At 40.7% G+C, this 25,332-nt stretch overlaps 1 protein-coding gene across 1 annotated transcript in view; it reads right to left on the reverse strand.

Annotated features, from left to right (window-relative positions):
• Positions 1–11,486: 11,486 nt before the first annotated feature.
• The window catches only part of ppp2r5a (protein phosphatase 2, regulatory subunit B', alpha isoform), a 165,822-nt gene continuing 151,976 nt past the window's right edge, over positions 11,487–25,332 (reverse strand). The window contains exons 11-13 of the mRNA XM_078229829.1: positions 24,368–24,495; positions 18,826–18,927; positions 11,487–15,692 (exon numbers count right to left, since the gene is read on the reverse strand). Coding sequence (XP_078085955.1) covers positions 15,545–15,692; positions 18,826–18,927; positions 24,368–24,495 — 378 coding nt within the window. The 3' untranslated portion in view covers positions 11,487–15,544. The remainder of the gene's footprint in view (positions 15,693–18,825; positions 18,928–24,367; positions 24,496–25,332) is intronic.

Genomic DNA, 25,332 nt, shown 5'->3' on the forward strand with positions numbered 1-25,332 from the left:
ACAAGAATCTTTTTCTGTAATTCTAAAACACACTGTACATCTGTCAATCCCACTCTGGATTTTAAATGTCCTGTTAATGGGATACATTGTAGCTTGAATGTCAGAAGAGTGTTATGAGTAGGGCAGAGGGATTGCACTTGGATCTGTTACGCACTTATATCACCATTACTGGAATCTGAATTTCAAAGTACCTCATGCCAGTCAGTTAGTATACTGTATTATTACAGCAAATTTATTAACCTGAAATTATGTTAAAGTAGTATTTATTGAGTGTATTGCTTCTCTTGTTGTGATGTAACTCTTAAGACATGTGACAAAAGGTGTACAGTAAGGTGAGATTTTTCCGCATGTGGGATAGAGAGATTCTCAGTGAAATGTGTAGTTAGAACATCAGAAGTATCAGGGTAATCTGTCTAATGATGGTGTATAGAATCTACAAGTGCACTACAGCAGGTAGGGTGCAAGTGCACATCGGTGAGACATTATTTGAAGGGACAGCCATTGTGCATCATTCAAGAGTAACATTAACTGACATATATTGAAACACACCTCTTAGCTGGGAATGGAGCACGGCACTAGAAAAATTACAAGAATAGGATTGACTTAAATTTTATGGTAAAATTAGCAGTGAGGCTGTCGATGCCCATTACTGGTATAAATCGGACAGCAACTTTGTGTGACAGCATGTGCGCCGTTAAATAGGGAAACCTGGAGGTTGCTGTCTGAATTGCCCTGCTCCTCCAGAAGCTGTGTTGAGAAAGGTATCTCGATGAGAAACTCAGAATTGCAAAATATGGCACGGTGTGAAATTGTTATACTGATGTGAAAAGCTTGGGCCTTGTCCATTCTAGTGTAAATATTTTTTTAATGGAGTGAGAAATCTTAGTTACTGTCAAACAATCTCTCTGGCACTGAAAAGGAGATTTTACAAGTGTGGATTCTCATTCTTTCAGATCTCTCACTTTCACCTTTCATAGACTTTTTTTTCTTTCAGTAACTTGGCATTGAATTCACTTCTGATAACAGCTACTTCATGATTCAGACACAGATTTTTTCCCTGCCAGTTTCTAGACATAGCCTTCAGGTTCAAGTAAGGGTCAGAAGCCAGTACTGTGTGGGACAACAGTTATTCACCTGTGAATTTTCCCAGAGTGGCTAGTTAATCAGAAGAAGGGTTTGCCCTGTTAAAGATGGCAGATAGGCTCGAAGCCGAGAGGGTAATCAGAGGCCTTCCAGCTTAAATAGGAGCCGGATAACATGGCGAATAAGTGTGGAAAGGAGCTTTTCAAGATAGCCCTCTCTCTCCAACCTTCTTAAATTAAAAACAAATTGCTTTTGGAGACAGCGGCTACTGCTGCTGTATCCAGGTGACACAAAAGGATGGCCTCCAGGCCTCTCTGGAATACTGATCCCATCCCATAGAGTGCTGCTGGAAAGTCACCTCCAGTCAAGTAAAAACTGACTCTAGCACTGCTAGGAACCTGGGGGCCGATTGGAAAATCCCAGGAGTCGGCCTCCTTCAGTAGGTCTTAATACACCCTTATCTCTGATTACCCTGCCGCACAAGGGTTAGGAGCAGGGTAGGTAATTTGGCTTCCAGAGCCTGCTCTGCCATTCGATAAGGTCATGGCTAATCTGATTGTGACCTCAACTCCACTTTCCTGTCTGCTGCACTGTAAAACCCACCGCACACTGGGGGAGGATCCTATTTTTAACAATCCAGGTGGGCATCTCTGCACTAGAGGTTATCTCTGATTCCTGCAAGTTTGGGGAAGCTGTAGAATGTAGAAATGACTGCTCACTTTGCAGGAAGGAGGCAGAAGAGGGCCGGTGCTATACCTGTAACACTTGTGCCACCACCCCACCCTGTCCATACTGGTTCATTGGAATTTCTCAGCTCAGTTTAGAAAGGGGACAGAGAAAAAATCCTGTCCAGAATTCTTTTCCCAGGAATTCAGATGAGAACCCAAGCCTGTATCTTTATCAGCTACACTGGCGCCACTTTTACAGGGTATACTGACTGTTGCTGTTAAGCTAGGAATGAAAGCACATGGGGCTGGGAAGTTCCACTCTCCCTCCAACATCAACCTGAAATTTGTTGAAATGATGGAAGTTCTGTCACAAATAAGGCCCTGTGGTAACTGACGGTGAAGACTAGTGTCCAGCTTGTGGCCTAATTTCTGGGTTTTCCATCACTCTTTCACTGGATTTGAACTGGGAGTGCATCAGGATGCCCAATGATTTTCACATTCAGAGTTTGTATTTCTTAAAAAGAAAAAAAGCTCTGGGCAGTGCTTTCCATCCACTATAAAGGTTTGATCCTTACTTTTCCTGGTATATGCATTCAGGACACAGAGCCACAACAGCTTAAGTTTGATTTCTGGTAAACACAATAGTATCTTATTAATTATCAACAATTTTTGAAAGAACACACACAAGATCTAAATCTCAATAATTATTCATGCATCTAAATCAATCAAGGTGCATAGGCACACCACCACTGGCCAATTTCTCTCGAAGCTTTACACAATACCGCTGTTCCTTCATCATCACTGGGTCAAAATCCCGGAATTTTCCACTTACCAGCACTGTCAGAGTACCGTCATCATGCAACTGCAGCGGTTCAAGAAGGTAGCTTACTACCACCTTCTCTCAAGCAGTTAGGAATCGTCAATATTGTCGGCAATGCCCACGTCCCATGATTAAACTTTAAACATAATTTTGGATAAAAGGAATACTGACAAAAGGCAGTGATACATCTGTCTTTATAATGGAACTACATCGTGTAAAATGGTTAAGATAGACCCCATTTTTATCAAACAGCATTTCTTCCACAATACCCAATTGATAAATGAATCTTATACTTAAGGACTGTGTCTGTAATTGTGAAAAAGTTTGTTTTGAAACAGGCTAAGCAGTGATTTCAGATGTGTGTGTTAACTGGTTATAATGCTAGTCCTGGAAGTTAGATGTACCAGAAACAATTCCTCCGTTTCAGATCTCTAGATGAAGTTGAAATGTTGTTTGGTAGCCTGATATTCATTATTAAACTACAACAATTAATTAATCTTGTTTATTATGACAATCTTTTGTGTTGAGTGAACTGTTCTAAATTATTTTGAAATCATTTAAACGCACAAGTTTGGAAATTAATGAGGGAGCTGATGCTTATAATGTTTTCTTTTTGGCACCAGTTTTTTTTCCAAAAGTAGGGCTGAGTTATTGTTGCTGTAGGAATTCTTTTGTATCTAAATAGAAGAATATCAGTAATCAATGAAATACCTGTTTCAGTATTGAACATCATGGCTGGAATTATCCCGTCCCACCCGCCACCGGAATTTTAGCTGGCGGAGGGGTGGGCCATGCAAAGGTCCTGTGACCTCAGGTGGGATTCTCTGGTTTTGAGGTGAGCATAAATACACAGTAATTCAAGGAGGCAGCTCACTACCATCTGGAGGACATTTAGGGATGGGCTATAAATGCTGACCTTCCCAGAGATGTCCATATACCATGAATGAATAAAACAAATCAATTGGTTAGCCATTTTTACTTGGAGAGCACCATGGAACTATACTTTCTTTGGACTCAGGCTGCCCAGGGTTTGTTCCGTATAATGGTGTATGCTGTGTGATTTTATCACTGAGGAAATCCATCTGATCTCTAAATTATATGTACTTCAGTTTGACAGATTTCAACTCTGATTCTTCCAAACTGAATCTGAAATTCCTAAAGTAATGAAAGGGAAAGTCCAGTGAAGCTGCAGATGTAGGTTATTTTATACTTTGGGTTCTTGTGTTCACAAATGAAAATAATTTTCAAAGGCAAAAAAAATCTTAGGAATTGAACTTTGCACCCCTGTACAAGGCTGCCCATGATCCACATGCCCTAATTTGCCACAGAGCTTATTGAGCCTGTTCCGCCATTCGGTAAGATATTTGCTGAACATCTACGTCAACTCTACTTTCCTGTCCTATCTCTCAATTCCCTTGGTGTAAAAACAATCTATTGATTGCAGTCTTGAAAATACTTGTCAACGCTCTGGAGCAGAAATTTCCAAAGATGCACGACTCTGTGAAGAAATTTCATCCCTCTCAGAACCTGCCGGGGGTGGAGGTGGATAAAATTCTGGTCTCGGTATAGTTAACTGATGCAGCAAGACAAAGACAGCACAATTCTTGAAAACAGTGGTATTTGAATCCCTCCTTACGGGGGTTAAAATACTAATTTTAGAATGTTTTCTTTTAGTTTGAGAAGTGGATTCCCCAGCATCACAAATGCCAACCAATTCAATTCACTTCGTGATATCAAAAGCAGCTGAAGGCACTGGACACTGCAAAGGCTATTGATTCTGATAATATTCCAGCTATTGTCCTGAAGATGGGTGCTCCAGAAATTGCCACATCCCAAGCCAAGCTGTTCCAGTACAGCTACAAGAATGGAAAATTGCCCAGATATGTCCTGTACACAAAAACGGCAAATTCCTGCCCCATCAATCTACTCGCAGTCATCAGCAGTGATGGTAGGGGTCATCGACAGCACTATCATGCAGCAATAACCTGCTCAGTTTGGGTTCCGCCAGGGCCTTAGTTACAGCCTTGGTTCAAACATGGACAAAAGAGCTGAATTCCAGAGGTGAGGTGAGGTAAGAGTGACTGCTCTTGATATCGAGGCAGCATTTGACAGAGTGCGGCATCAAGGAGCCCTAGCAAAGAGTCAGAGGTTTACAGCATGGAAACAGGCCCTTCGGCGCAACTTGTCCATGCTGCCCCCTTTTTTTTTAAAACCCCGAAGCTAATCCCAATTGCCCGCATTTGGCCCATATCCCTCTATATCCATCGTACTCATGTAACTATCGAAATGCTTTTTAAAAGATAAAATTGTACCCTCTACTACTACATCTGGCAGCTTGGTTCAGACACTCACCACCCTCTGTGAAAAAATTGCCCCTCTGGACACTTTTGTATCTCTCCCCTTTCACCTTAAACCTATGCCCTCTCGGTTTAGACTCCCCTACCTTTGGGAAAAGATATTGACTATCTACCTTGTCTATGCCCCTCATTATTTTATAGACCTCTATAAGGTCACCCCTCAGCCTTCTACACTCCAGAGAAAAAAGTCCCAGTCTGTTCAGCCTCTCCTTATAACTCAATCCATCAAGTCCCAGTAGCACCCTAGTAAATCTTTTCTGCACTCTTTCTAGCTTAATAATATCCTTTCTATAATAGGGTGACCAGAATTGCACACAGTATTCCAAGTGTGGCCTTACCAATGTCTTGTACAACTTCAACAAGACGTCCCAACTCCTGTATTCAATGTTCTGACCGATGAAATCAAGCATGCCGAATGCCTTCTTCACCACTCTGTCCACCTGTGACTCCACTTTCAAGGAGCTATGAACATGTACCCCTAGATCTCTTTGTTCTGTAACTCTCCCCAACGCCTTACCATTAACTGAGTAAGTCCTGCCCTGGTTCAATCTACCAAAATGCATCACCTCGCATTTGTCTAAATTAAACCCCATCTGCCATTCGTCAGCCCACTGGCCCAATTGATCAAGATCCCGTGGCAATTGGAGATAACTTTCTTCACTGTCCACTGTGCCACCAATCTTGGTGTCATCTGCAAACTTACTAACCATGCCCCCCCATCTTCTCATCCAAATCATTAATATAAATGACAAATAACAGTGGGCCCAGCACTGATCCCTGAGGCACGCTGCTGGTCACAGGCCTCCAGTTTGAAGAACAACTCTCTACAACCACCCTCTGGCTTCTGTCAAGAAGCCAATTTAGTATCCATTTAGATACCTTACCCTGGATCCCATGAGATTTAACTTTATGCAACAACCTACCATGCGGTACCTTGTCAGTGGGAATAAGGGGGAAAACCCTCCTGGTTGGAGTCATACCTGTCCCAAAGGAAGATGGTTGTGGTGGTTGAAGCTCACTCATCACTGCAGGAGTTCATCCTAGGCCCAACCATCTTCAGCTGCTTCATTAATGACCTTCTTCCCATCACAAAGTCAGAAGTGGGGATGTTCGCAAATCACTGCACATGATTCAGCACCATTTGTAACTCCTCAGGTACTGAAGCAGTTCATGTCCAAGTGCAGCAGGACCTGGGGAGAATGCTCTGGTTAGTAGATGAGCCTCGACTATCTATTGTAACTCGTATTTATATAGCACCTTTGACAAAAGTTCCCGAGGTGCTTCATAGGAATATTACAGAACAAAATACCACACCAAGCCACAGAGAAATTAGGACAGATGACCAAAAGTTTGATCAAAGAGAGGTTTTAAGAAGCATCCTAAAGGAGGAAATGAGGGAGTGGTAGAGTTTAAGGAGAAATGCCCAGAGTGAAGGGCCCAAGCAATCACAGACACAGCCATGAATAGTGGCATGATTAATATTGAAGATGCTCAAAAATATCTTGTAGGCTGAATGAGATTTTAATACATAGGGCAGGCAAGAACAGAGATTCTAAAACAAGGATGAGAATTTTAAAATAAAGGTAACCAGGAGCCAATGTCAGTCAGCAAACAGAAGGGTAATTGGGAAAGGGACTTGCGAACAGTATGGTTAATTATCTAAAAATAAAGTGCAATAGAAGGAATTATTGTATACATTGTTCACATCGATTGGGCTCCAAGTAACCCTTAGTGCACCAAGTACAGGCAATTCCATTCCCACCTAAGAAACGTATATTCTGATTAATTTGTAGGTCAAGCAGCCTGGCTTGGTGCTAATGGACAATCTCCTTCACTTTGAAATTTGCCCAGGGAAGGTAGTATGGTTAATTATGTATATGGATTTTAGACAAAGTGACAAATAGATTTGCTAGCAAAATTGAAGGCCATGGGAGTAAAGGAGCAGTGGCAGCTTGGCTGAGACACAAAGCAGGGAATAGCGATGAACAATTGTTTTTCAAGTATACCGAGATAGCTTCAGAGATCAATATTTGGACTATTGATCTTCTTGATATATATTAATGACCTAGCCTTCAGCATGTGTGGCATAAATTCAAAGTTTTCACAATGTAGTAAGCATTGATGGGGGGTGGGGTAGAAATAGATTTCAGTAAGACATAGGCTAGTGAAATGGGCAGACACATGGCAAATATAATTTAATACAGTGATTCATTTTGGAAGGAAACATTGACGGGAATATAAATTAAAATGGTACAATTTTAAAAGGGGTGCAGGAATGGAGACCATGGGGTTCACATACATGTGAACCCTTGGCAGGACAAGTTGACATTGATGTTAAGAGAACATGGGAGCTGTAGCCTTATAAACAGAGGCAGAGTATGAGGAAGTACTTAATAAATCACAGATTAGGTCTCAACTGAAATATTTGTGTTCAACTGTGGAATGTCAAGGCCTTGGAGAGATTCAATGGTGATTTATCAGAATGATACTAGGAATGAGGGACTTCAGTTATATGGAGAGACAAGAGAAGCTGAGATTGTTCTCTCTATAATAAAGAAACTTAAGCAGATATTTCACAGGTGTGTTCAAAATTAGGAAGTGCATTGATAGTGGAATCAAATTTTTCCAATCGACACTGGCAGAAGCATTAATACCCAAAGAACATTGATTCAACATATTTCCCAAAAAAAATCCAACAGGGAGTTAGAAGAACTTTTCTTTCTGCAATGAGTTGTTACAATCTGGATAGCACTACCTGAAAGTGTTGGATAAGTAGCTTTAATTGTAATTTACAAAAGGGATTTGAATAAATATGTTGTGGGGGAATTAAAGAAATGGTTACCTGACACACAAAATGGTTACCTGGGAAGGGACATTAAACAGGCACTGAGTTTTAGCACAGACAAGTTACTTAAAGTTAAAACATGCAGGAACCAAAATGCTGCAGGAACCTAGTCAGAGCTTGAGGCACTTTAAGATAAGGGCAGACCCAGAACAATAAGTCTGATATCAGCCACAGATGGGAACATAAATATATAAATGCCACAACATCAGCCACTGAATGTATAGATCGAAACCAGTCATTGATAGAGGAAATGTATCCATTCTATGAACAATGCTATGTTAACTGCCCATGTCTGTACCTGTCTGCTTGTAACAATGTGTTAACTACCGATGTCCGTAATCTGCCTACTCAACTTATAACGATGTGTTAAACAGCTAATATCTGTACTGCCTATTGTCTAAAAGGTATAAAAATGATCAACTGCTATTGTGTAATTGAGAAGGTAGCTGCCAAGTCCTGCGGAGTATCAGTGCTTTCTCCTGAAGCTTCGTATCCGAAATAAAACTGTATTGTTGAACCTCCAAGTCTGACTCTGGTGATAAATTTCCCACAACAAATACTTAAAGGATAATTATACAGAACTATTGAGAAGCAGTGGAGTGAGACTAATTGGATAGCTCTTTTAGAGCGCTGGCACAGACAAAGTGGGTTGAATGGCCTTCTAACTGTGTGATTCTAAGTGCAAGCCTACAAACATCTGAATCACTGTAAAATGTAATAGGGCTTCTGAAGATGACAAATTGTTTACATTTCTGACCTGCCCTAACTTATTCAACAAAAACACTTGGTTTTATTGTAATAAAATGTTCTAAGGTGCTTCACAGAAATGTTATAAAGCAACATTTGACGCCAAGCCAGAGAGATAAAAGCGATGACCAAATGCTTAGTCAAAGGGGTATCCACTTTGGTAGCAAAAATAGGAAGGCACATTATTATTTGAATGGGTGTAAATTGAGAGGTAGATACTCAGCAAGGCTTTGGTGTCAGTGTGCATCGCATCAGTCGCTGAAAGTAAGCGTGCAGGTACACAGGCAGTAAAGGCGGCAAATGGTATGTTGGCCTTCATAGCGAGAGGATTTGTGTATAGGAATAGGAATGTTTTACTGCAATTGTATAAGGCGTTGGTGAGGCCACAGCCCAAGTATTGTGTGCAGTTTTCGTGTCCTTATCTGAGGAAAGATATTCTTGCTATAGAGGGAGGGTAGCAAAAATTTATCAGGCTGATTCCTGGGATGGCAGGACTGTCATATGAGACACTTAGGGTCATATTCATTGGAGTTTAGAAGATTGAGGAGGGATTTCATAGAAACCTATAAAATTCTTACAGGATTAGACAGGGTAGATTCAGAAGGAATCATGGGGGGGGCAGTCCAGAACGAGAGGTCATAGTTTGAGGGTAAGGGATAAATCTTTTAGGACTGAGGCGAGGAGAAATTTCTTCACCCAGAGAGGGCTGGATCTGTGAAATTCATGATCACAGGTCAAAACATTGCGTGATTTCAAGAAGGTATAGCTCTTTGGGCTAAAGGGATCAAGGGATGTGGAGGGAAGACACGATCAGGGTATTGAATATGATCAATCATGATCGTAATGAATGGCGGAGCGGACTCGAGTGGCCTATTCCTGCTCTTATTTTCTATGTATGTTTTGAGGAGTGTCTTAGAGGAAAGAGAGGAGGGGGTTAGGGAGAGCGGTCCAGTCAGACAAGTCTGAAAATTTAAGCTGTTTAAATCTATTTACAAAGGCCTCATTGTACATGAAAATTTTTAATTTAATACATTGCATTATTAGCATCAAATATTGAGAAAATAATGTATTGAATCTCTGATATAAATAATTTATCATATCAACAGAAGAGAATGGATTGTCAAATCTCTTGATGTTCTTTAATAAGATTCAGTTTCTGCTTTGAAACAATCAAATGCAAAGGTTTGGAGTTTATATTAAATCATAATTCATCTGATTAAAAAGTTAAAAAATTTAATTATATTTGGCTAACAAATAGGATGCTTACTGCTTGTACAAAATGATTTTATAATTTGCCAATTAAAATCAGAGTTTTAAAGCTTCAAACAGCTTGAGATCTAAGTGGCAGTCAAGAACCGGGTCAGTCAAACTGAGCAATTAGTTAAGACTCTATCAGTTGAAACCTCCCATGTCTTTGCACCTGCCACCCTATTTTGATTGAAAGACTTGACCTTATGGAGCTCAACAGATTATAACTTCCATAGATTAAAACACATTGAGCTGTGTTTGCTTTATTCATTCCACAATTTCAACCATCAAAAATACTTTTATTTGCATGTAGCAAGTTGATCAATATTTTCACAATATATAAATCTTTTGTATAAACTTAAGTTTTCAAACAAGACAAATGTTAACCTGCTTCAATGAACTAACATGAAATAAAGAATACTCCTGAGAGTTCAAATCCAATTGGGTGCATGCTGTGAGTAGCACTGATAAATTTCTACCCTATATCTAGGAATGTCAAAAGTGGAGATAAGAGTTTCACCAATGATGGGGGAAGAAATAGGGAAGTGGCTGAATTGGGGTTAGAAGCTCAATTTTGGATTTTGCAGAGTCTGGTTCAACATAAACTAGTAACCAGGAAGGTCGATTGGAGTTAGAGGAAAAAAGTTCATGACAGCTATTGAAAATGATGGCTCCAGACTTTGTGACAGAGAAAATGTCGACTCATCTGTCACTTGGTATCCAATAATCTGATTTCATAAAAGTTATCATGTTACAGAAGAAATACTGGGGAGAATTACACATCATTCAGACTGGTGAATAATCCCATGCCTGTAGATGATGCCACCAAGGGGCACCATGACACAGTCAAGTGTGGATCCTTCAAGGAATCCAGAGATGATTGTACAGGGAAGAAAAATAATTGTGAAGATGTGCTGGCTGTATTCAGGCATGCAGAAATTGGAACATGCAAGAGCAGTCGCAGTTAGTTAATGGAAAAGCATGGTGTAAACCACTATCAGATTCCACAAAGAGGCTCTGTAGGGATAGTATACAAGATAGGCACAGAGGATGTAATTTTGGCCAAGACAGTTTCTGTGCAGAGTAGATTGGAAACCAGATTGAAGGGTTTCAAATGAGAAAATTTAAGGATAGGAATGTAACGGAGGTAGTGACACATTCGCGGAACTCAAACAAGATTACAGAAATGCAATTAGATAGGATGGGGCGTGAAGCGTGGCTGCGTAGAAATTAAGGGGTTGTTTCCCCTGGCTGGAGAATCAAAATATGAGAGCAGAATCTCAGGACAGTGAAGAGAATTTTTTTCACTCAAAGGGTTGTGCATTGTTGGATTGGGTTCTGGATGCTCCATTGTTGTGTATTTCAGATAGGGATGCAGATTTTTGGTCTTACAGGGAATCACAGGACATGGAGAGAAGGCAGGAAAGTAGTGATATCTAATGGTAGAGCAGGCTTGAGGGGCTGTATGGCCAACTCCTCTATTTCTTAAGAATGGCGTTTCTGAAGAGGTGGCTTTGAATGAACTCTCTAGTAGGAGCAGAGTTCAATAAATGATGAATCAGCAGAATTCAATAAATGATTAATTATCCTACAAATAAGACACTATCATTGCAATTAAAAATTATCCAATTGTTTCAAATTAAAAATAGAAACAAGCTATTCATCCCACTGACAGCAAACAAAACAAAGTCCCAAACAGAAAACTATACCTACTTATTCCACCTATTTTTAATGTAAAAAACAAACAGATTAGATTGTATTACATGACTGATGTAAGAGTTTCATTTGATACACAACTTGGACTACATGCCATCCAGATCACTTCATGGGCTCCATCAAATATAACATATTATGCATCATTAATAAAAACATGCAAATAGTGGAATTCTATACAGAAAGTACAGATGTAACTAAGGTGTGACATTACTAAAATTAATGTTCAGATCGAGCTGCTGAGTACCCACAAGAAATAGGACACTATTCCTAAAGCCTTTGTCAAGTCTGATTGGAGCATTGCAGGGTGACAAAATTGAGAGGTCTGCATTGAAATGGATGGGAACACACTTGCCAGCAATGAAAATTTATCTTCCTAATTCAGAACTAAATTGGTAAAGAATTCTGGGTTGCACAAGGCATGTGAAGGGAGTTTAGGTCTCTGGCCAGTGATTATAGTGGGGGTTGAAATAACTGTTGCTTTATTGGCTGCACTTGCACAACAAAGTACATGGTTGACTGTAAGTTTGAGCTAGGGAAATTTGAACAATTCCTCTGGACAGCAGGGTGCAGAGAGGAAACAGATGCACTTTGTGTGGGATTATATTATATGCTAGAAGGCAAATGTGGAAATTAATGAGGTGGAAGATGTTGCGAAGGGAAGAGGAGGGATGACAACAGAAATATGGGAAGTGAGGCAGATTCAGTCAAGAATCCTTTCTGCAAACACTGGTGAGATGAAACCTTGGTTGAGTGAAATGAAATGTCAGAAGCACTGGTGAGGAAAGTGGATCTGCCAGAAGATGCAATGATATAAGCAAGAGGGACAGAAATAGTTTTTACAGAAATAAAATTGAGTTTGAAATATAAGTATATGAAAAACCTATGCCAGATATGCAGAGAAAGAGGATTCTGATATATGCTAGGCAAAAATGAAGGACTGGTTTTAATTGAATGTATAATGAATGAAATTCTCAAGATCAGACTACGGCTAGGAAGTGACAGCAATACAGCTGCCAATGGAACTGAAGACATGGTCAGAGAAAAAGCCTGAATAGTATAAGAACAAAACAATTCACACATCTATCAAAAAGACAGGCATGAGGGTTTCTTTGCTCCTATCTCAAAAAAGTGGATAGAGCTTTTTGAGTTATACCAGGTGAAAAGTTCAATCAGACAGAGGAGTGAAATAGTGGATGGAAATGGGTTAACTACTTTTCAGGGAAAAAGTGAAGGAATCATGGATTGTTCTGGTGAAGGATGGCTATGTAGAATGACAGTATTTCCAGGATGAAAGGGAAACAATTGAGGTCAGAGTGTCACAGATGTAAAAACTGAACAAGAAATGAATCAAGAGGAAACGTGTCTGGTGGAATTGAAAAACTATTTATCTGCCAGAGTAGTTCTGGTGTGTATTTTGGGGCATCATAGAAATAGGTCAAGGACTTTGAAAGGCAATGGGGCAGGCAGCAGAAGAGGAAGAAAGAGGCAAGAAAATCATGAAAGAAGCCGGACTTTGAGGCTGATTTTAGTAGAAGAGAAATGGTAATGAATTAAACATTGTGCCCAAGGGAAAAAAGGAAATCTGAAATTAAAGACAAAATTCTGTAAAATCAATGGTGCATCTACAAAGATAAAGGCCACATTAGATCAGTCATCAGAACGATAAACAAGCCCCATGGCAGTTTGATAAACAAGAAAAACAAAACAGTTATTCCAATCACAGAGGAAATTCAAAGATCTACAAACTACTAGAAAAGGGGGAAACAGATGTTTTAAAAGATTTGAGTGAGGCACTAATATGCATTATTCCTCAGCAATTAACGAGACAAAATGCCATAATTTTTCAGGTTAAATGCTGACTGGTGAACGATTACACCATTAATTATTTTCATGTTCCTAACATTGCCAAAATTACTGAAAGAAAAAGTGTTGTATCATTGTACTGCTCTGTAAAGTGTCATTGGGCTCAATAGCAATTAGATTTAACAACTGGCATTTTTAACATACCAGTAGTAACTCATTTGATGCGACATTAACCCGAAAATCTGAGACAAAATACTACTGCAATTCTTCCAGTCAGTCATAAATCCCAAATAATTAGTTTCCTCCCTATTTAGTGTCTTTACCGTGCATCATTCTACAGTTATGCAAGAGTAATTATGAACCATCTGACTGCATTTATTCATCTCTCCCGATGGGCAAATGATTAAGGGAAATCGGTTTTGCACCTTTTCTGACGGATAAAATTATTGGGACCATGAATTCATATTTATTTAACATATCCAAAATAATTACTTGCAGAGATACAATTAATTGCTCTACCCAGCCGCCAGCTGTAGCAGCAATTTCATTTGATCATTTTCTTTTAAAGTTTAAGACAGAAAATCCATTTGAGTTTGGATATTTAAAAATCAGTCACAGGTGCTGATCTTGATCTTCTAACCGTTAATGAAAATACCATATTTTATAGGTTATCAAACACGCATGATGATTTATTGTTGAAATAACATACATACACTAACCGCAGGTCACAGGGTATAGCCCACATCCCCACCCTAGCTCCTTCATCTTTCAAAATTCCCCAGCAAACTGCTTTTACCACATTCCCACACCTTTTCTGGCCGTTTTATTTAATAAAACGGCCAGAATAAACCCTTACATACAGCTCTTAATGTGTAAGGAAGTTTAAAATAAAAAATTCAAGGTTTCTGCATCGAATAGGGTCTGGGCCCATGATAACCTTCTTTGACATGTATAAAAATGGTCTTATTGATGCAACAAAAAGTACCAACATTTCTTGTGGGCTGTGATAAGGCTGCGTGGATAAAGGAAGTTTCATCCAGAGAGGCAAGAAAGTAAAAAAAATCTTTCAGCACATTACTACATTGACAGATGTTTGGGATCAAAATTGCCAGTACAACCATTTGCCCTGAGAAATGATGCATGGTTAATATATTTCTATCATACGTTTACTCCTGGTGTATGCTTTATTAGCACTAGCTAGATTCATGGAAAGCACAAGCAGAGGCAAAATAAACTGTTTTACTTGCTCTAAAAATGCACCTGCATCACAACTTCAGAAAAGCCCCTGTTCTACACCGCCCAAGACAGCTACTTCTGATTATGAATCCCAAGTTATCTATGTTTGCAACTTGTGGCTAATAGGAATGAGATTAAGATTACTCAAATTCATTTCATATAGGGGGCACTGCAGTCAGCAGAAAGCTTATGATCCTACATGGGTCAGATTGAATACTTGTTGCCACAGATGAATGGCCACTGTAGTGACAGTGTCCCTTTATTTAACAAGTGAAAGTCTAGGACTGGACATCTAAACGTTTATACTTTGATGCAACCATTTGAGATTCATACGGTTCCGTCAGAAACTGTGTAAAATTTTTCTTCATCATGTACAAAAGCTAATAATGGTGAGGTCCAAATACAAATATTATGTAGACTTTATTTAATGTAGCTCAAAACCCCAAATAAGGTGTCTCATTACAAAAGAGCTTCACACTGCCATAGGTTTACAGAATGGAATGGTTCTCTGGCACAGCATCAGAAAGACTAGTTGAAAAAACATACAATATTTTATGCTCAAATTTCTAATATTTTCTGTGTATGCATAACTCACTCCCTTTCATGTTACTCGAGGTCTGTCGCATTGTGAGAAGCACATATAAAATAGGAAAAATCTATATTTAAATAGCTGACTAATTTTCTATGTGCAGCACAATCAAAAAATTATTTTTTTCAAGTCATAATTTCACCACTCAATTATTTTCACTCTGGTCACAAATGATAAATTCATTTATTCTCTGTGAATTCTAAAAAGTGACGTAATAAATTCATGATCAGACAAAGTTACAAATATTATGTGGTCACACAGTAATGTTCAAAGTTCATATCCTTTCTTTTTAACATAATTTACAGCTCAAAAAAGCTGGTCTTTTTTGGAAGTATACTGCTGAAGGTTTGCCTTGTGTATGTATTATTCCCACACATATTCCAAAATATGTATGAAATGCTCCATAATTCCTAGCCCAACTGTTGGTTCTGGTCATTTGGCACTTGATTTACTGTTCCGAGCATTTTCCACATTGTGGGTATTGATCTGCAAGCTGCCAGCAAGCACCTGGCTCCTCTGGAGCTGCAACTCTTCAAGATTCTTCCAAAGTTCCTCACGCTCCTGTTCTTTCTTCTTTTCACTGCAAATTAAACATTAATCTGTTACTGAACAGTACTAGTAGCAGCGTTGTGAAGTACAGTCATTGAGGGAATTTTAAATGTGAAAAATTGTACTTTATAGCTTTCCAAATTAATCTCCAATTAACTAAATTTTAAATAGACTTGTGGAATTGTTAATACAGGCCTCAAAGTTACTTTCTAAAAATGATCACTGTTGACTCAGAAGCCATACAAAATGACCATGACCTTTTAAGGAGGACGTTGTTGAAAGTAAAATGGCTATGTACTTCCTCAAGGCACGATTCTTATTGTTGCACAAATGCTATTCAGCTCCAAAAAAGGATAATTTTAGATCTTTGTTCTGAATACACCCATGTGACTTTAGAAGTCAGTGGACAACAATAAATTTTGTAACTTGCCATCCACATGCATAAAAAAGAATTGGTGATTAATCTGCAGTGTATTTACATCACGCTAAAAAAACACAGGTATTTCTTGCTGCTGCACATACTGACACCTCAGCTAAAGGCAAAATGACCAAAATAGTACATGACATTGTTGTTATTTTAACACCAATCATCTGCATTACAAAAATCCAAGATTCATGACTAAATGTGGTAGCTCATATTATAAAAAATTATACCTGGCATTTTCATTTTTAAATAAAACTACACATGGGCATTTGAAACAATTACATCCATTGAAAATAGCTTTTGTCAGCCACTTTGTAGGAATAGTTATCGAAATTCTGCCACTGCATTAATATAGCTTCAGTTCACCGGCCATTCGTATGTTGTACAGTGCATGATGAGAAGGTGGCATGAGTTTTGCCGCAGCCAATTAATGATGAATGCATTCCCAGAGAAGAAACAGCAGCCTAATCGTTGATGTACAAACACAAGATGGTAAATGTAGCTCCACAAGACATTCACAGCAAATTTCTGCTGCCAACTGAGCAATCAACAGATGGGATGAAAGGAGATAAGGTTCTTTCCCCCCTCATTCTCACAAAGGTGAAAAAGAAAATAAAACAGGAAAGCTGACTGTCCGAGTGAGTTAGAAACAGAAACATAGAAAACTACAGCACAAAACAGGCCCTTCGGCCCCACAAGTTGTGCCGAACATGTCCCTACCTTTTAGGCCTATCTATAACCCTCCATCCTATTAAGTCCCATGTACTCATCCAGGAGTCTCTTAAAAGACCCTATTGAGTTTGCCTCCACCACCACTGACGACAGCCGATTCCACTCGCCCACCACCCTGTGTGTGAAAAACTTCCCCCTAACATTTCCCCTGTGCCTACCCCCCAGCACCTTAAACCTGTGTCCTCTCGTAGCAGCCATTTCCACCCTGGGAAAAAGCCTCAGAGTCCACCCGATCTATGCCTCTCAACATCTTGTATACCTCTATTAGGTCTCCTCTCATCCTACGTCTCTCCAAGGAGAAAAGACCGAGCACCCTCAGCCTATCCTCATAAGGCATGCCACTCAATCCAGGCAACATCCTTGTAAATCTCCTCTGCACCCTTTCAATCTTTTCCACATCCTTCCTATAGTGAGGTGACCAGAACGGAGTACAGTACTCCAAGTGGGGTCTGACGACGGTCTTATATAGCTGCATCATTATCCCCGGACTCCTAAACTCAATCCCTCGATTGATAAAGGCCAGCACACCATACGCCTCCTCCACCTGCGGGGCCGATTTTAGAGTCCTGTGGACCCAGACCCCAAGGTCCTTCTGATCCTCTATCGTACTAAGAGTCTTTCCCTTTATATTGTACTCCTTCATCTCATTCGACCTGCCAAAATGGACCACTACACATTTATCTGGGTTGAAGTCCATCTGCCACTTCTCCGCCCAGTCTTGCATCCTATCTATGTCCCTCTGTAACTTCTGACATCCCTCCAGACTATCCACAACCCCACCAACCTTCGTGTCGTCGGCAAACTTACCAACCCATCCCTCCACTTCCTCATCCAGGTCATTTATGAAAATGACAAACAGCAAGGCTCCCAGAACAGATCCTTGGGGCACACCACTGGTGACCGACCTCCAATTAGAAAAAGACCCATCTATACAGACACTCTGCCTCCTTTGGGCAAGCCAGTTCTGGATCCACAGGGCAGCAGCCCCTTGGATCCCATGCCCTCTCACTTTTTCTAGAAGCCTTGCATGGGGGACCTTATCGAACACCTTGCTAAAATCCATATAAACCACATCTACCGCTTTCCCTTCGTCAATGTGTTTAGTCACATTTTCTAAGAACTCCACCAGGCTCGTAAGGCACGATCTGCCTTTGACAAAGCCATGCTGAGTATTCTTGAGCATACTAAACCTCTCTAAATACTCATAAATCTTGTCCCTCAGGATCTTCTCCATCAGCTTACCAACCACTGAGGTTAGACTCACCAGTCGGTAATTTCCTGGGCTATCCCTATTCCCCTTCTTGAAAATAGGAACCACATCCGCAATCCTCCAATCCTCCGGCACCTCTCCCGTCTCCATCGACGACGCAAAGATCATCACCAGAGGCTCTGCAATCTCTTCCCTCGCCTCCCACAGTAACCTGGGGTACATCCCATCCGGACCCGGCGACTTATCTATCTTGATGCCATTCAAAGATTCCAGCACAACCTCTTAAAGTCCACATACTCAATCTTTTCAGTCCACCGCAAGCCCACAGTACATCCACCCATGTCCTTCTCCTCTGTGAAAACCGAGACAAAATACTCATTAAGCAACTCTGCCATTTCTACTGGTTCCGTACTGATTTTCCCGCCTTCACCTTTTATAGGCCCTATTCCTTCACGTCTCATCCTTTTACTCTTCACATATTTATAGAACGCCTTAGGGTTTTCCTTAATTCTACTTGCCAAGGCCTTCTCGTGACCCCTTCTGGCTCTCCTAATTTCCTTCTTTAGTCCCTTCCTACAAGCCGTATACTCATCTAGATCCCTATCTTCGCCAAGCTCTCTGAACCTTTGGTACGCTTTCCTTTTCTTCTTGACGAGGTCCCGCACAGCTTTCGTGCACCACGGTTCCTTTAACCTAATGAGTTATCAACCCTCAATCTGTATTTTCTGTAAGCAGTAAAGAGGGCCAATAAACCCTTAGCGGAAAGTGTAAAATAAAAAATTAAAGATGATTGCATACCGTTGCCTTTCAGCCTTGTAAGATGCTGTAAGTTCGTCGAATAATGACCCATTCATCTCCATTAATGTTTTTAGTACGTTGTAAACGAGTGCTACAATGGTTCTGTAAAACAAGTTCGTATTCACTTGAATGTGCATCATGGTTACAGAAGAATTTATGGAAGAGGAGTGAAAGAGGCAATGTAAATAAAATGGAAACGTCTGCAGTATGATTCTATAAAGTTATCAAAGATGGAAAAACAATCCAGAAAGATAGATCCAAAACATGACTAAACAGTTCAAACTAGCACAGGGCAAAATTAGCAGTGATGTCAATAATGTGTTCTCCACAAAACTTGTGCACAACATACAAACTGGCATTTTAGGTAGAGTAATGGAACACTCTGGAATTAATGAACAGCTGGAAGCTATGACAACGGAATAATCAGGTACTTCATAATGATGAGCTAAATTGGGTAGAATGGCTTTCCTCTCTATCTAGAGGGTTTGAACAAAAATATCAACTGAAGGGATTCTATTCAATTGGGTAGGAATTTGATACGAATAGGGATATCAAAACCAGAAGGTGTGTATAAAATACAAGCGCAAGAAGCTAGGTTAAATGGTACAAATATTTTTTTCACACAAATCATTTCTGTCTGAAATAGATTTATGAAGCATTTCCTGTCAGAGAGGGGGACATTTCCAAATTATATACCATAAAGTTTGAAGTGACTGGGAATAGTAGGATTTAATAATCTCTGAGCTTTTTTCAATTGCTTTAGAGGATCAGAAAGGAATTTTCAGGCGTTTTCTCCTAAATTGGACTCAGGGTTTTTTTTTGTCTTTCTTAAAAGGCTGCATGGTTATGTATTTTAAAAAAGACTTGTATTTATAACACAACCTCAGGATGCCCAAAGTGTTTCACAGCCAGTGAAGCACTTTTAAGTGTTGTCATTGTTACAATGTGGGAAATGTGTCAGTGAATTTGTACTCAGCAAGTTCCCACAAACAGCGATGTGAACAATGACCAGCTAATCTGGATTTTGTGATATTAGTTCATTTAGTTCATATGTATTAGGATACAGTGAAAAGTATTGTTTCTTGCGCACCATACAAAGCATATCGCACATAGAGAAGGAAAGGAGAGGGTGCAGAATGTAGTGTTACAGTCATGGGAAAAAGCTTCTGACTATCCACTCTGTCCATGCCTCTCATAATCTTGTAGACTTCTATCAGGTCTCCCCTCAACCTCCGTCGCTCCAGTGAGAACAAACTAAGTTTCACCAACCTCTCCTCATAGCTAATGCCCTCCATACCAGGCAACATCCTGGTAAATCTTTTCTGTACCCTCTCCAAAGCCTCCACATCCTTCTGGTAGTGTGGCGACCAGAATTGAACACTATATTCCAAATGCGGCCTTACTAAGGTTCTATAAAGCGTCAACATGACTTGCCAATTTTTAAACTCAATACCCTGGCTGATGAAGGCAAGCATGCCGTATGCCTTCTTGACTACCTTCTCCACCTGCATTGCCACTTTCAGTGACCTGTGTACCTGTACACCCAGATCCCTTTGCCTATCAATACGCCCAAGGGTTCTGCCATTTACTGTACATTTCCTATCTGTATTGGACCTTCCAAAATGCATTACTTCACATTTGTCCAGACTAAACGCCATCTGCCATCTCTCTGCCCAAGTCTCCAACTGATCTATATCCTGCTGTATCCTCTGATCACTCATCACTATCTGCAAATCCACCAGCCTTTGTGTCGTCTGCAAACTTACTGATCAATCCAGTTACATTTTCCTCCAAATCATTTATATATATTACAAACAGCAAAAGGTCCCAGCACGGATCCCTGAGGAACACCACTTGTCACAGCCCTCCATTCAGAAACGCACCGTTCCACTGCTTTTTTGACTGAGCCAGTTTTGTATCCACCTTGCCAGCTCACCTCTGATCCCATGTGACTTCACCTTCTGCACCAGTCTGCCATGAGGGACCTTGTCAAAGGCCTTACGGAAGTCCATGTAGACAACATCCACTGCCCTACCCTCATTTAATCATCTTCGTCACTTCCTCAAAAAACTCGATCAAGTTCGTGAGACATGACCTCCCCTTCACAAAACCATGTTGCCTCTCACTAATACGTCCACTTATTTCCAAGTGGGAATAAATCCTGTCTCGAAGAATCCTCTCCAATAATTTCCCTACCACTGACGTAAGGCTCACCGGACTGTAATTACCTGGATTATTCTTGCTACCCTTCTTAAACAAAGGAACAACATTGGCTATTCTCCAATCCTCTGGGACCTCCCCTGTAGCCAGTGAGGATACAAAGATTTCTCTCAAGACCCCAGCAATTTCCTCTCTTGCCTCTCTCCGTATTCTGGGGTATATCCCATCAGGCCCTGGAGACTTGTCTTCATTGATGTTTCTCAAAAGTCTGATGGCAGCAGGAAAAAAACTGTTCTTGAGTTGGCTGGTCCATGACCAGATTTTTGTATCTCTTTCCCGATGGAAGATGAAGAAAGAGTACGTCCAGGGTGCGTGGGGTCCTCGATTATGCTGGCTGCTTTTCTGAGACAACAAGAAGTGTGGACGGAGTCAATGGATGGGAGGCTGGTTTGCATGATGGACTGGGCTACATTTGCAGTTTGCGTGATGGACTGGGCTTTGTTCAGGAATAAATATTGGACAGGACATGAGCCATCTTCCCCGCTCTTTTTCAAAATAGTGCCACGTGACTGTTTGCATCTAGCTGAGAAAGGAGATGGCTCCCTTGAACGTCTCAATCAAAAAGCAGCAAACTTTTCAGTGCAGAATTTCTTCAGTACTGCACTGGAGTGTCAGCCTGGATTTTCATTCTCAAGTCTCTGAATTGGAACTTGAGTCCACAATAACTCAGAGGAAAGCTTAAGAGTGCTACCAACTAAGCCATGGCTGACACTAGAGCTGGTATCAACTAAACATTAAAGAAATGTTTAAAAATTATTCATATACAATTGTAATGCCAGTGTGCAGTGATACTGCAGTTTTAGTGTAGTGCAGTCTGAATTCACATTTAGGCTTAAGCTGACTCCAGGTAGAAAGTGTGAGATCCCCTGAACAAGAGTCTCACTCCACTTCAGAATGGACTGTAAGGGTACAATACAAACATGATTTCAGTAGGGTGTTGAAATTGTAAATCCAGTGCAGACAATAATCTGAAGGTCCCCTTTCTCTGAAGTTTGAAATGAATCTAAAATGAAGTACAACTGAGGTTACTTTAACACAACTATACAGTGGACAGATAATATAAAGCTACCCTTGAAAGTTACAAAGATGAAAAATCATTGTAACTATGATCTCTAAAACTAACAAAAAAACCGATGTAAAAAATGCAAAGACATAAGAATTAGGAGCAGGAGTAGGCTATTCAACACCTCGAACCTGCTCCACTATTCAATACAATCATGGCTGATCTCATCTTGGCCTCATCACCACCTTCCTATGAGCTCCCCATAATCCTTCATCCCACTACTAATTAAAAACCTATTATCTCCTTAAATTTGTTTAGTGTTCCAGTGTCCACTGCAGTCTGGGGTAGAGAATTCCACAGATTCGCAACTCTTGGAATGGAGTAATTCCTCCTCAGTTCTGTTGTAAAAACAGCATTTAAAAATGCCACGCCTTAGCCTAAAACTATGGCCTCTTGCTCTAGGATGTTCAACAAGGAGAAACGTCCATTCTATATCTATGGTCAAGATAGGCAGGGTGAGCCAGTAAAATCGCACGAGAGCCGAGAAATTAGGTTTGGGCCCGATTTCTTGACTTTCGTAATTTTACCAGCACCGAATATCAGGCACATTCAGCCTCCCACCCATTTCCAGTGAAAAGCTGAATAAATTATTTAAATATATTTTAATGCTCACACTCATGTGATTAGCAAGCCCAGGGTGCAATTGTCCGGCCTCACTTGCCTTTGTGCCTTGCCGGCAGGGGTTCTCTCCGATGAGGATCACGTATGGTCCCCACAAACGGGGACCAGCCGTGATAGCCTTGCCAGTAGAGCTGGAGGCCACTGAAGTGCCCCCAGGAGGTCGAGGGAAAGAGGGTTGCCCCTTGGGCAGTGCCAGCCTAGGACTGTCCAGCAGGGCTGATTGGGTATGAAGGGGGGGCCTGCGACGAATCTGCACACAATCAGTGGGGTGGGAGGGGCTGCCACCCTGCAGGCAATCGGTCTGGGTGGTGGGGGGGCTCGCGATCGGCCGTGGGGAGGGGCTGACAGATCTCTCAGTCCTGTCAGCTCTCTGCTGGTTGCCATTATGCATGTGCAACTAAAGGTCTGCACATGCGCAGTGGTGCCCTTTGCTGCTGCAGCAGCCCTCCTGCAATTTAAGCTCCTCCCATTCCATCTAATGGCTATAAACGGTCCAGTCCATTTTTTCCTTCTCTAAGTGCATAAGATACTGAATTTGGACTCGCTCAAAAAACGGATTTCATGCGAGCAAGGCACTTAGAATTTTTCTCATAAAATTGCCCTAAAGGCCCAAATCTTCAGATAAGTGACAAATGACTGAACTCAAGATGCTATTTCTCCTCAGGACCTTGAGGAAGTCCTGACCAGTGCACTTACTTGTGAGTGAAGTTTAAACTCCCGATTGCTGGTTTTATCCTACCTGGATTGCTATGACAGTGGGATCAGATGGCCAGAACCACATAGGCTGGGGCTGTTTGCCATACTAGTCATTATATAATTATTTAGAGTTTTTCAGAGGAGATGCAAAGCATGGTGAACAGAGTACCTGGTGTGTTGAAGCACTACGGAACCCAGCAACCCCAACATTGCTCAAAACCGATACTGCTCATCTCCTCCTACACCAATGACAGTGTTTGACCCCTCCCAGACCCCTGGCAGTGCTCACCACTCACCTTGGATTGATGACAGGACTCAACACTCACTTGACAATGGGTTATTGCCTGCACCTCGACAATACTCACCTACCCAGGCCTCCCAACAGGTCAGTCCCTCCCACCACCCAACACTACACAGCAGTATTCAGATTTCCCATTGTCAATGCTCATTTCCCCCTTCCCTCACTTGTAACCCCTAGAAATTGCAACTATTCTATCAGTTGAACATTTTTGGAGAGGTGAGGTTGGGTGGGGGGACGGGGAGGAGGGGTGGAAGCACTGTTTGAAAGGTGGTGAGTGCTATTTGGGGTGTGGGGGAGGGGGATTGTCAGGAGGGAGGCAGGGATGAGCACCATGTGCTGATGTGCTGTCAGCTGTATTAGGGGTGACAGGTTCATTTAGCAACAATGCAAGTTGATGAATGAATGAGATGTGTCTTCAGCTCATGATGAAAAAAGAGGGGTATGACTTCGCTGCAATCTCAACTGCTATTTAGCCTCCTGACTGTACTTGGCATTGCAACCCTGTTGAAGCCAGGACCAAAAGGTTCCTCCCACTCCCTCGCTGACTGGACATTTTGGGTCTTTGTCAATGTGAAGAATAGATTAATCATTTTGCTATATGTTAGTCAAAACATACATATATTTCAATGAGAAAAACTTACGGATTCCAGTGTTCCTTGGAGATTCTGTATAAACTACCAAACATAATTGGTAGAATTTTCTCAGAGTTATCTTCAATCAGACTAAGAATGTACTCATTATTCCAGAAATACAAAGCTCTTTCTGCAACCTGTGGAGACAAAAATTCATCTGAAAACATGTAATTTGAAATAAACAGTTTTATAAGATTATTTACTGAAGGTGCAGCTCTGGATTCTCTGAACAAATGTTTTCATAAGCCATATTTTAGGCCCCATGGTCAGGTGCACTAATAAGGGTAGGAAAGGGGAAGTCACTTCACTCGCCCTCTCCTACGGATATGACATTACACCAGGTACAGATACAATATTCATACTTTTCTTTCTTCCTTCCCAACTATAAATGTAACTCCTTGGAGAAAGTAGAATTGTTATTCCCAAGTGAAGCATAATTTAGATAACATTGTGATGCTCCCAAAAAGAAAAATGGGGCACTTGCAACTTCCATTCTGATTGCTGAAATGTTATTTAGTTCTACCTTTATCATAAACACTAACAGTGAACAAGCAACATATGACAAAAGGAAAATTAAAATTATTGCAAGCAACTGACTCTCCTTATTCTATACTTTCCATTTGTATGCATGGGAAAATCAGGTGCATGTAGGGTTACAGAACCATTTTTTTTTTTAAAAGGCCAAAATGGAAAGTAAATCCTTTTCTGCCAGGCCTCAACAGTGTTCTACTTTGGCTCCAACATACCAGCATGTATTTTTCCCCACTCTAAGCAAACTGACGCCTTTTCAGTAACTTTGAACAAGAATGCCAAGAGTTGGGTGAATGAGAGAATCTTAATCTCTTGCTAAAAATACAATTGTGTTTGATTTAAACATTTAGCATCTAACTGAAATTTATTTTTGAATTCTAAATTTTAGCCAGGCTCAAGCAGGATACAAGCTTCACTGGACAGCAGTTGTAGTTAATTAAGGA

This window comes from Mustelus asterias, chromosome 15 (genome assembly GCF_964213995.1).
Source record: "Mustelus asterias chromosome 15, sMusAst1.hap1.1, whole genome shotgun sequence".
NCBI classification, from domain to species: domain Eukaryota; kingdom Metazoa; phylum Chordata; class Chondrichthyes; order Carcharhiniformes; family Triakidae; genus Mustelus; species Mustelus asterias.